The 12,534-nt window shown below is 48.3% G+C and overlaps 1 protein-coding gene across 5 annotated transcripts in view; it reads left to right on the forward strand.

Moving 5' to 3' along the window:
• Positions 1-12,534, forward strand: part of PLCB4 (phospholipase C beta 4) — a 1,177,624-nt gene that overhangs the window by 873,977 nt on the left and 291,113 nt on the right. For all 5 annotated transcript variants that reach the window (XM_086927702.1, XM_086927703.1, XM_086927699.1 and 2 more), the window contains one exon: positions 10,952-11,047. In XM_086927702.1, the coding sequence (XP_086783828.1) occupies positions 10,952-11,047 (96 nt within the window). The remainder of the gene's footprint in view (positions 1-10,951; positions 11,048-12,534) is intronic.

Consider the following 12,534-nt stretch of genomic DNA (forward strand, 5'->3'; position numbering starts at 1 on the left):
TCCCTCATAATTTGAATTTGAATTTAAAAACATTTATATAGCGCACTACTACCAAGCGGTTTCTTGGCGCTTTAGGATTACGAGGGGGATGGCAGGAGCGGAGGGGATCAGACCTTGTAGGCTTGGGCAAAGAGCAGAGTTTTAAGACCCTTCCGGAACTCTATGTAGGAGGAAGTCAGTCGGAGTTCGGTCGGGAGGGAGTTCCAGAACGCGGGGGCGAGGACTGCAAACTTTGTTCCTCCGGCCTTTTTCTTACGGAAACGGGGGATGGTCAGCAGGGCCTGATGGGAGGAACGGAGCTCTCTGCCAGGTGAGTAGGGTTTGATGGCGGAGCAGATGAACTCCGGGGCGGTGCCCATTTTGGCCTGGAATGTAGTACAGCCGAGTTTGAACAGGGCTCGCTCTTTCACCGGCAGCCAGTGCAGTGCCTGCATTAGGGGGGTAACCCGATGGAATTTAGGCAGGCCGTGGATCAGGCGGGCAGCCTGGTTCTGCACTAGCTGCAGACGGCGAATGGCGTAGGCTGGGGCGCCATTGTAGATGATATTACCATAATCAAGGCGCGAGAGCACCATGGCCATCACTATGACTTTTAACGCAGGCAGAGAGAAAAAGCGAGAGATCTTCCTAATAGTTCTAAGGGAAAAAAAACAGGAGGAAACAACTGAGGAAACCTGTGAGTGAACGGAAAGTGAGGAATTGAGAAGAATGCCAAGGGTTTTGACCTTGGGAACAGGAAGCGGAGGGACACCAAGTGAGGAAGGCCAGTGGGAGGGGGACCAGGGACTGCAACCACCTCCGGTCAAGACTAACTCCGTCTTGTCTGGATTGAGTTTGAGGTGGTTGCAGTTCATCCAGTCTTGGATGAGCAACATGACGGACTGGACATTCAGGGAAGAGGAAGGGGAATGGGAGAGGTTGAAGATTAGCTGGAGGTCATCGGCGTAATTAAACACCGTGACCTCGAGCTGCTGTAACATAAAAATTAGGGGATAGATGTATAAATTAAACAAAAGAGGGGAAAGTGAGGAACCTTGGGGGACTCCACAAGCAACCCTGCGAGGAGCAGCGGTGAAGCCAGCTAGATGAACCGCCTGAGCCCTGTCGCTCAGGAAGGACTCAAGCCAGGCGAGGGCCAGGCCCTCGATGCCCGCCGCCTTGACACGGGTGAGAAGAGTGGAATGATCCACCGTGTCAAAAGCGGCGGACAGATCTAAAAGGATGAGGGCCTGCTGACAGTTGGTGTCAATGCCCTCGCGTAGGCTGTCCATCACTGAGGTCACCACCCTCTCGGTGGAATGGAGGGGGCGGAAGCCCGCCTGCCTAGTAGAGAGGCAGTGGTTGGCTTCCACATAGGCGCTCAGGGTGCTGGTCACGTGGGCTTCTAGAACTTTACCCAAGTAAGGCAGGAGGGAAATGGGACGATAGTTGGAGGGGGAAGAGGGATCTGCACCAGGTTTTTTTAGAATGGGGATGATGGCGGCGAATTTGTGGGCAGAGGGGACCGCTCCGTTGCTGAGCGAGTCGTTCAAAAGTGTGAGGGGGGGAGTGGGGCAGTGTAGGAAGATTTCTCTTAAGATGTAAGCAGGGGCAAAGTCAAGGGGGGAGCCTGACTTTACCTTGTGAAGCAAGGGGAAGAGCGTGGCCTTGGTTAAGGGGGGAATGGAGGTGAGTTTAGACGTGATAGCGGGCGGGGAAGGGTTGGTGAAAGTGGAGGAAGGGAGGGGAATGTTAGCTTTAATCTTTGCGACCTTGTCAACGAAGAAATTGTTGAGTGAGTCGCAAAGCGGTTGGGAGGGGAGAATAGAAGCCGCAGCTCTGTTGGACGAAGCAAGTTCGTGAACTGTGGCAAAAATCTCCTTGGTTTGAGATTCCGCTGCTAGTATCCTGTTGGAATAGAACAGGGTCTTAGCATCCAGGATACCCTGCTTGTATGTCTTAAGCACGGAGAGGTAGATGGATTTTTCCAAGGGGCAGTATTTTCTTCTCCATACGCGCTCTGCTCTGCGAGCGGCCAGTTTCATTGCCTTGAGGTCAGGGGTGAACCAACGGTTAGCGGCGTGAGCTCGCTTAACCGTGATCCGCCTCAAGGGGGCGAAGTCTTCGCCAGCACAGGTCAGCCATCCATCGATCATGGCCAACTGATCCGGGGCGGCAAGGCCGGAGAGATCGGGACAGGCGTTAACTAAGGATGAGTGGAAAGAAGGCATGTCTGCCTTGCCCCATTTCCTAACCCAGGTGTTCTTGGGGAGAGAAAGTTTAGGCACTGGGGTTAAGGCAAGGGAAAAGGAAATTAAAAAATGGTCTGACCAAGGGCAGGGGGATATAGCAGGAGGGGAGGTGGGGATGTTCAAGGTCCAAACCTGGTCGAGAGAGTGGCCATGCACATGGGTGGGACTGTGAACATGGGAGGTAAAGTTAAGGCTGGTCATTAGATCAGTGAACTCCTTAGATTGAGAACTTTCGGCCGGGTCGTTGGGCCAAAAGTTAAGGTCACCCAGGACCAGTACGGACGAGTTGTTGATGACCAGGGTTGCAAGGATGTCCTGGAGACAGGAAACAAAGGTGGGAGTGGGGTTGGGGGGGCGGTAGATAAGGACAGCAGTTAGGGGAGTGGCATGGGAAGTAGAGCGAATAATCAGGCAGTCAACTTCGGGGATGGGGGGACAGGGGAGAGTCTGGAAGTGATGATCGGTATGGGCAATAAGGGCCACTCCACCGCCTCTTCTGCCCTCCGGTCGATCTGCTCGAACGATGGAGTATGAGGGAGGAAGAGCTGCTAGGACGTTAGGTAGGGAGTCTGCCTTAAGCCAAGTCTCTGTTATAAACAGAAGATTAGGATTATGGGTATCAAGGTAATCATAAAGCTCATACTGATGGCTGACTACAGATCTGGTGTTAAGGAGCGCAGCCGTGATGTTAAAGGTGGGCTTGTGAGGGACGGGGTGTGGGGGAAGAGCAGAGGATGTGTCATGGGACAAATAGGTGAGACTTGATATAATAGTGGGAGCGGTAGATGAAGGGCTAGAAGAGAGGCACAAATGTTGCAACAAGCTGGAAGTGTGTGGGCTGATGGTACCAAGCGGCGTCCATAGGGAAAGAAGGTCGGAGGGAGAGTATGTCAGCAAGTGGGTATAGGGGGGTGCCCCTAGCCCCGGCCTGCCGCGGACGGGCGCAGACGGGCTGGACTCTGGCGTGACTCCGGCGCGCCTGCGGCGCACCCGCTGCGCTCGTCCGCTGCGCTGACACATGGGGGGCGTTTAAATGGAGGAGCAGTGTGGGGGGAGTGGCGTGGGTGGGGTTGGGCGAACCTGCCCAACCTAAGATGGCGGCCACTAGCGCTGGAAGCCTAGCGTGAAATCAGCTGCCAGCCAGCCCCGACCGGGCCCCTAGGAAGCAAAGTGGAGGTTAGAAGTACCTGTGGATTTTCAGTACAGGTGAGTTAAAAGAAATGCAATTTTAAAAGTAAATGCGTGTCACCATTTAAATCTGCGTGACAGCGCGCTAAAAACGCAGAGTACACGATCGCAGCCCTCAGCTCCTGCAAGCGAGCCCACTGCCACCGGGCTGCTCGCAATCGCTGGGGAGACGTGAAGCTCACTCCTAAATGGAGGAGCAGCGTGGGGGGAGTGGCGTGGGTGGGGTTGGGCGAACCTGCCCAACCTAAGATGGCGGCCACTAGCGCTGGAAGCCTAGCGTGAAATCAGCTGCCAGCCAGCCCCGACCGGGCCCCTAGGAAGCAAAGTGGAGGTTAGAAGTACCTGTGGATTTTCAGTACAGGTGAGTTAAAAGAAATGCAATTTTAAAAGTAAATGCGTGTCACCATTTAAATCTGCGTGACAGCGCGCTAAAAACGCAGAGTACACGATCGCAGCCCTCAGCTCCTGCAAGCGAGCCCACTGCCACCGGGCTGCTCGCAATCGCTGGGGAGACGTGAAGCTCACTCCTAAATGGAGGAGCAGCGTGGGGGGAGTGGCGTGGGTGGGGTTGGGCGAACCTGCCCAACCTAAGATGGCGGCCACTAGCGCTGGAAGCCTAGCGTGAAATCAGCTGCCAGCCAGCCCCGACCGGGCCCCTAGGAAGCAAAGTGGAGGTTAGAAGTACCTGTGGATTTTCAGTACAGGTGAGTTAAAAGAAATGCAATTTTAAAAGTAAATGCGTGTCACCATTTAAATCTGCGTGACAGCGCGCTAAAAACGCAGAGTACACGATCGCAGCCCTCAGCTCCTGCAAGCGAGCCCACTGCCACCGGGCTGCTCGCAATCGCTGGGGAGACGTGAAGCTCACTCCTAAATGGAGGAGCAGCGTGGGGGGAGTGGCGTGGGTGGGGTTGGGCGAACCTGCCCAACCTAAGATGGCGGCCACTAGCGCTGGAAGCCTAGCGTGAAATCAGCTGCCAGCCAGCCCCGACCGGGCCCCTAGGAAGCAAAGTGGAGGTTAGAAGTACCTGTGGATTTTCAGTACAGGTGAGTTAAAAGAAATGCAATTTTAAAAGTAAATGCGTGTCACCATTTAAATCTGCGTGACAGCGCGCTAAAAACGCAGAGTACACGATCGCAGCCCTCAGCTCCTGCAAGCGAGCCCACTGCCACCGGGCTGCTCGCAATCGCTGGGGAGACGTGAAGCTCACTCCTAAATGGAGGAGCAGCGTGGGGGGAGTGGCGTGGGTGGGGTTGGGCGAACCTGCCCAACCTAAGATGGCGGCCACTAGCGCTGGAAGCCTAGCGTGAAATCAGCTGCCAGCCAGCCCCGACCGGGCCCCTAGGAAGCAAAGTGGAGGTTAGAAGTACCTGTGGATTTTCAGTACAGGTGAGTTAAAAGAAATGCAATTTTAAAAGTAAATGCGTGTCACCATTTAAATCTGCGTGACAGCGCGCTAAAAACGCAGAGTACACGATCGCAGCCCTCAGCTCCTGCAAGCGAGCCCACTGCCACCGGGCTGCTCGCAATCGCTGGGGAGACGTGAAGCTCACTCCTAAATGGAGGAGCAGCGTGGGGGGAGTGGCGTGGGTGGGGTTGGGCGAACCTGCCCAACCTAAGATGGCGGCCACTAGCGCTGGAAGCCTAGCGTGAAATCAGCTGCCAGCCAGCCCCGACCGGGCCCCTAGGAAGCAAAGTGGAGGTTAGAAGTACCTGTGGATTTTCAGTACAGGTGAGTTAAAAGAAATGCAATTTTAAAAGTAAATGCGTGTCACCATTTAAATCTGCGTGACAGCGCGCTAAAAACGCAGAGTACACGATCGCAGCCCTCAGCTCCTGCAAGCGAGCCCACTGCCACCGGGCTGCTCGCAATCGCTGGGGAGACGTGAAGCTCACTCCTAAATGGAGGAGCAGCGTGGGGGGAGTGGCGTGGGTGGGGTTGGGCGAACCTGCCCAACCTAAGATGGCGGCCACTAGCGCTGGAAGCCTAGCGTGAAATCAGCTGCCAGCCAGCCCCGACCGGGCCCCTAGGAAGCAAAGTGGAGGTTAGAAGTACCTGTGGATTTTCAGTACAGGTGAGTTAAAAGAAATGCAATTTTAAAAGTAAATGCGTGTCACCATTTAAATCTGCGTGACAGCGCGCTAAAAACGCAGAGTACACGATCGCAGCCCTCAGCTCCTGCAAGCGAGCCCACTGCCACCGGGCTGCACGCAATCATAGTTCATTGCTTTATCTCCCTGGCCACACGTAAGGCAACATCTCTGTCCCTATAGTTCAACAAGGGGGCGATGATAGGCCTGGGAGTGCTCCACGGCGGCGGTCGTGGACCAAGGGCTCTGTGTGCCCTTTCAACTATAAAATGAGGGGATAGTAATTCCGCACCCACCACAGTTGTTAGCAATTTCTCTATTTACTCCTCCATCTTGCCTGTGTTCGTGCATTCCGGTATGCCTAAGACTTCTATGTTATTTCTTCGACTGCGCGCTTCTATGTCTTTGTTTTTAGCCGCTATAACTTTAAGCTACTTCTCTATTTGCGCCGTTGCTTTCTGCACCTGGTTGGTGGTGTCTTCGACACTGGAGATACATTTTCCGCCTCTTTGATGCACGTCTGGTGGCCCTCAATCTTACGAGCTATTGCATCCATACTCGTTGACATCGTATCCATTTTATCTGCAATAGTCGCGAAGCCGCGCTTCTATGTCTTTGTTTTTAGCCGCTATAACTTTAAGCTACTTCTCTATTTGCGCCGTTGCTTTCTGCACCTGGTTGGTGGTGTCTTCGACACTGGAGATACATTTTCCGCCTCTTTGATGCACGTCTGGTGGCCCTCAATCTTACGAGCTATTGCATCCATACTCGTTGACATCGTATCCATTTTATCTGCAATAGTCGCGAAGCCTTGCCTCCTCTCCAGCAATATCGATTTCAAGTCGTCTCCTGACGTTGGTTGTTGTTCCTGCCGGGAGGATGCGCCTTCTAGATCTACTTCAGCTTGTTGCTGCCTCGTGGATTTTTTGGGATCAAATGTCAGTTTTGGCTGACGGGTGTCTGGCTGCCTCATCTTGATGCTATCTTCAGCGCACTATGTCGAAATTGAGCAGGGCCCAATCTACACTGCAAGCTCTGCGTCCAAATCAAGACGCGCTCCGCACCTCTCTTCAATTTTCGACACCTTAACAGCTGTAGCACTATTGCTCTACCCCTGCGCAGCGGGATCGCCCACATCACTCGGCTCTGAATACTGAGATATCCATCTCGCAACCTTACAGGGGTGAGGGTGACGATGCTATCCTGATATATCCGCTCTTACAGCCTCCAGTGGCAGTTAGCGTATCCGTAGTTTACCCATGCGGTGTATTTACCCTAGTCCCCTAGACCAATTGTTAGGGGGATTAGCACTTCATGCCGGTTTCCCAGCGCCCCCACAGTGTAGGTCCTGAGTAGGCTCATCGCACTCTGCCACTGTCCAATGTTTAGAGCTGGTCTAGTGTGCCCCTATTCCCAACATGATATGTGAGTGATAATAGCTTGGCCCTCTGCACTCTTCCTCGGCGTTAACACGCCTTTGCGCAATAACGCCTTCTCCGTGGGATTCCTCTAAATTCATGGGCGCCAGTCGCATGGCCATGCAGGAGCAAGAGAGCTTATGACACCTTATCATGTCCTTCAGTATAGCTGTTAGTCACAGAAAGCTTCCCCCGCTGCTCGCGTGTTTCCCTCTTGTTCCGCTCTCAAAAGCATAGGGGAATGACAGTTCACAGCACAGCACAGGTTGCTTCAGTGTTCTCGCCTTCACTTGAGCGCTGCTGACGGGTTAAAGTCGCTTACATTTGCAGGCCTATTGCTGCGCATGGATAGAGGAGATCTATCTCCCTGCGACTGTCCCTAATATAGGTGTCTCCTTATCTCATCATGGCACCGCCGTTCTACGCTGCCTTGAAGTCCTCCCCGGCCGCTCAAAACGGGCTCCGCTCACCTCTCTGGTATGCGATTGCAGGCTCCATCCAGCGATCCCCGATGGCAAGCAGCCCCCAAGGGGTTGCGTGTACTGCCCAGTGTCCCCCTCCGATAACGCACTCTGGCCTGCCTTCCACGTGGAGGACCTCGGCCATCGCGTAATCTGTCCTGCCGTACGGGAACTCCACACGCACCAGCCAAATGACGGATTTAAAAGCCAACCTGCGGGAGCCTCACTTTGTGGCGGCAATTCCGCTCGTGCACCACCTAGCGCCCCCAGTGGTTGTTATGTTTTCACTGACATTTTCACCCAACTACAGCATCACTTGAAACTTTTTTTCAATGAATAAATAGATAGATAAATCAACATTTTTAAGAATCGTATAGGGCCTTAATTCCATCCTTTTAGCTCTCTCACTATCTATCTGAATATATATAGTCTCTGGAAGTAGAGCTAAGCAACTGGGGTACCACAGACCCACTTGCCATGATGTTGCGAAGGATTTCCAGTTTAGGCCAAGGGTTTTGTGGTGTGCCCTGGCGCCGCACTCCTCAAAGCTCCTGTGTAGTGGCTGAAAAGGAAAAGGAGCACCAGTCAGGCACCAACCATTGTTGGAGGTAGAACAACTCTTGTCTGTTTTTTGTGGAATTAGGAGTAGCCTGGCCATTAGCACGTTTGCTTTCATCCAGGGAAAGACACCCCACAAGGTTCTGCAACATTTTCATATATACTTTAAGTATTTAGCTAGACAAGTACCAGAGGCATAAAGCTCTCCACGACGAAGGACCAGCATACCTGAACCACCCCCTCGCATTCCACGTGCCCTTCAGAGAACTCCATTCTGCCCAGCTCACCCTTGCCTCCGTCCCCAGGATCCACAAGACCTGAACCAGAGGAAGATCCTTCTCCTACCTTACCGCCAAGACCTGGAACATCCTGCTCCTCCACCTCAGGCAATCAGTGTTGCTGACCCAATTCAAGAACAACCTCAAGAACTGGCTTTTCGAATGATCCAACCTCTAGAGGGATCACACCCCCCCCATCTACCATCCCACCTACCCAGCGCCTTGGGTGAGGTGTGTAGCTTTATAAGCACTGATTGACCTAACACATCCAAATGCTTTTCATGGCCTGAATTTACCTACTTATCTTTTTTCATAAAATAACTTTAAATATTCTTTTCAGGCAAAACAATTTCTTGAGATGAAGTATGAGTTTGCAATTAACAAAGAATTTGATCAATAAACATAACATCTCGACATTCTACTCTCAGTAGACTATATACGAATCTGTAGATTTTAGCTATTTGTGAACTGTAATATATTTGTTCTTGTCACCAAAGGTTCAGGTGTTTGAGTACTATGTTTAGGCAAGTGTGCACTTTCAGTGATAGTTTTGATGAATCCCAAGTCATAATACTCCAATCAAGACTCCTTACTCACTTCCCTCTATGACAAAATAGACCAGTTGGCATCACACTGGTATAGAAGACAAACACTTATGATCAGATCCACAAACAAGTGTTACCACAAAGGTCTATGGGTAAGGAAAAGAACCTGCTAGAACGTGTAATAAAAATGTTGCACGTTTTGCACCTCAAACTAGCTAATTAATACATTTAAAACGTGCTCGGGTCGTGACCTAATAGGGCTACAGCAATGCATTCTACACTTGTTTATTAACAAAATCTCATTGCAGACATTTAAAGAAAAAACATTAGGCAGATAGAAAGTGTCTACACTTAGAAAAATGAGCTCACATTAAGCCAGACAAGACATCTTTTCATTGTATCCCAATTTCTTAGAAAGTGTCTACACTTAGAAATATGGGCTCACATTTAGCCAGGCAAGAAATCTTGTCATTGTGTCCTAATTTCTTTCAAAATCAGTCAGCAGTGTATGCTCATCATTGACTCACCTTATCAAACAAAGTCTCTTTAATGTACTTAAGCATGGCATACCATCTTTGGCTATCCAGGGCTCAAAATCATCCAATAACATTAACCCCCATCTCTTTTCAGAAGATGAATACCCTCCTTTCAGGAAAATGATCAATTTCACGCAGGTTTTCTACTAAATCCAAGATTCACATATAAGTGTCTGAAAAATGCGAGATCTAGGTTCATCCTAATATGTATATAGAATACACACACTACATAGGTGCTAATGGTATCAATAGCTTTATTATTCACAATTGGGATATTTTTTAATGCCATCATCGGTTCAGTCAAGCACATGGTAAAAAATTGAAACTATGCAAAGCTATTGAACTGACCATTGTAATATATGCATGCACACTCCACACAGCCACTTTTTAATGAAAGACTAGTGCACATGGTTTCTTTACGCAGATTTCCTATACCTTTTCCCTCCCATTTGCAGAATGTTGCAGTATAAGGCTTATACCAGCTATCATTGACCCTAAGCCTCTCCATTGTATGCAAATAAGGCTTTTTCTTTAGTTCACTCATAGTGATTGTGTTGACATTGGACTACCTTCCACTAATGTCGGGTCACTAGCCACGGTTGGAATGTAAACACCATTCAGGCTTTGGCTTTGTAGTTTATTACCATGCAAGGCAGACCGCCTCAATGACACTTCATGTAGGAATGCTACTTTGTCTGCTAAAATCCAGTCATCTTAATACAGCCAATATGTTGGTCCAACATTATCACTTTAGTTTATTTAGCACTCTCATACTGGGGTGACTCATCACTGACTCTATTGAATTGGATAAGGACACATTCTATTTTGATCTATGAAGATATAATCACACATAATATTTTGTAGTCATCACCGACTGACATGTCTAGTGTCTGACGGTAAATATCTACAAACTAACTATTCATATGAACAATTCACAAACAACTATCATATTATTGAAATACCCTGCAGACCCACAGATATAGAATCACCACATGAAAAAGGTTGGGGCGCAATGCAGAGTGTTAATACATGATTATATCCATTGCGATGCAATATTGTAATTCGATGATTCAAACTATATATGTTACTGATGCATCTGTGGGAAGGCACGGTTGGCCGTCTGTTAGTGGTTCTAAATATATGTTGGCAACCGTGAAAATGACACAGTACATCTAACACATAAAGCAGGATTGCATTGGTTGTATAAGTGCCTAACTATTTTGCATTTGTGCTAATGCAAATTTGAACCATCATTTGCGCCGACCAGTGTAAATATGGGATTTGCACTGAATGACTAGCGCAGAAGTGCAATTTTGCACCAGTTTGTTGTGGCAAATGTAATAATTTACAAAGCTCAGTTAGTGCAAATGACAGTGCCATATTATACCAGCACCCTCGCAATATTTTACAAATCTGCCCAAAAAGGCACTGCCAGGAAACAAAGGATTAGAAAGCTGTATGAATTTGAACAGGATAAATAGAAATCAGACCAAAGGGTGTAATAAATCGAATCTTATAATACAGGGAATACTTAAAAATGTGTGATGAATTTCTGCTTAAATTTCTACGTTTACCATATGTCCATGTTTTAAAACATCTTTGGCTTTGAAAGACCCACTCATGTTTATGATATTATTTGAACAGAGCAGCTTGATGCCCTGAAGCAGATGATGGAAGCCGGAGAAACTGCTGCTCCAGTAAATATCTTGGAGGATGACATAGAAGAGGAAATAGAAAATGGTAAGTTCAAAATTTATTTCACCTTCTCCAGTATCACTAGACATCCAAGAACCTTCCAGCCCTATAAACAGAATGACTGAATACCGCTACCTTGCAAGATTTACGGGCATATTACCAAGGGCCTTATCGCCGCTTTAGCGGGAATTTTTCCCGCTAAAGCGTCGATAATTTTATTGCCCTATTACCCAGCTGTCGCTAACACCAGTTAGCGACAGCTAGTAGGAAATAGCGATCATCTTGGGGCCCACTTTGCATGTCAGCGATAATTATCGTTAATGACATGCAAAGTTTGCGTGCCAAGATGTTAGCGACTGGAAACAGTCGCTAACATCGCTATCTCCTATTACCTACTTTTGGAATAATTCACGCTAAGCGCGAATATCTACAAAAGCTAACGCCTGCCCAGAGCAGTTCTTAGCCATGTTATCCAATGGTAGGTGGATAACATGGCTAAGAGCATTAGCTCGGTAATGCATGAATATCACAGACTTTTCAGCGATATTCATGCATTTCGGCCGATTTGTATCGCTTAGGAGATAAACCTTGATAATAGCAAGGTTTCTAAGCGATAAAAATAGGCGAAGCACGGCGATAAAATTATAGCCGCTAACCAAGCTTAGCGATAATTATCGCTTATTCTAGGTAATATGCCCCTTAGTCCTTCTGACTCCTGCTCCCATGCATACCCCTCCCACATGGAAATATAGTTATCCTCAATGTTCTGTTGTTATTGTCAGCCTCTCATTCCTCTATTTTGAGTTTCTCACCTACTGATGTGTGCCACCCATACATTGCGTTTCAAACAAGCAGTATTTTGCTATTAAGTAAACAAATACTTTAAAATACACTGTACTTTGAGATACAAAATGGAGGAATGGTTCACAACACAGAAAGTAAAATTGTATCACTTGTATGAATTGTTATAAGGTAGCCAATATTTCTGCATTCGGTAATGCTGGTATGGTTTGGAATATGTTGTGCAAATCCTATCATGCCCCGAGAAAATTGTATTTATCCTACGAGGGGCTAGTAGAAGCTGCCTATACAACGTACGTACCTGACTTAGATCTCAGCGGACAGGTTACTCCCTCACAACAGTGATGGATATCCCATACGCTGAAATATAAATCTAATTATATCCTATGGGATTTATATTTTGGTAGAGAGAATAGCCGTCACCGTTGTGATGGAGAAACCTGTCTGCCGAAATTGAAATCAGGCCCTAAATCTATTTGATCAGACACAACGGATAACAAAGTTATTTGTAATAAATATGTGTATGAAAGGGACAATGAGTGAACTCTAGTGAGCAATCTAAAAGAGAATTGTATTGTATTGTAATGTAATTCCATTTCTATATCACTTACTACCCCTGACAAAGCGTTGAAGCTCTTTAATGCAAGTGGCAATCTTCTTTGTAACCCAAAGTTAATGGTTAATCCAAAGATTTTTCAAGACCTACTGCCACACATATATTCTGATAGCAC

This window comes from Lissotriton vulgaris, chromosome 6 (genome assembly GCF_964263255.1).
Source record: "Lissotriton vulgaris chromosome 6, aLisVul1.2, whole genome shotgun sequence".
Taxonomy (NCBI): Eukaryota; Metazoa; Chordata; class Amphibia; order Caudata; family Salamandridae; genus Lissotriton; species Lissotriton vulgaris.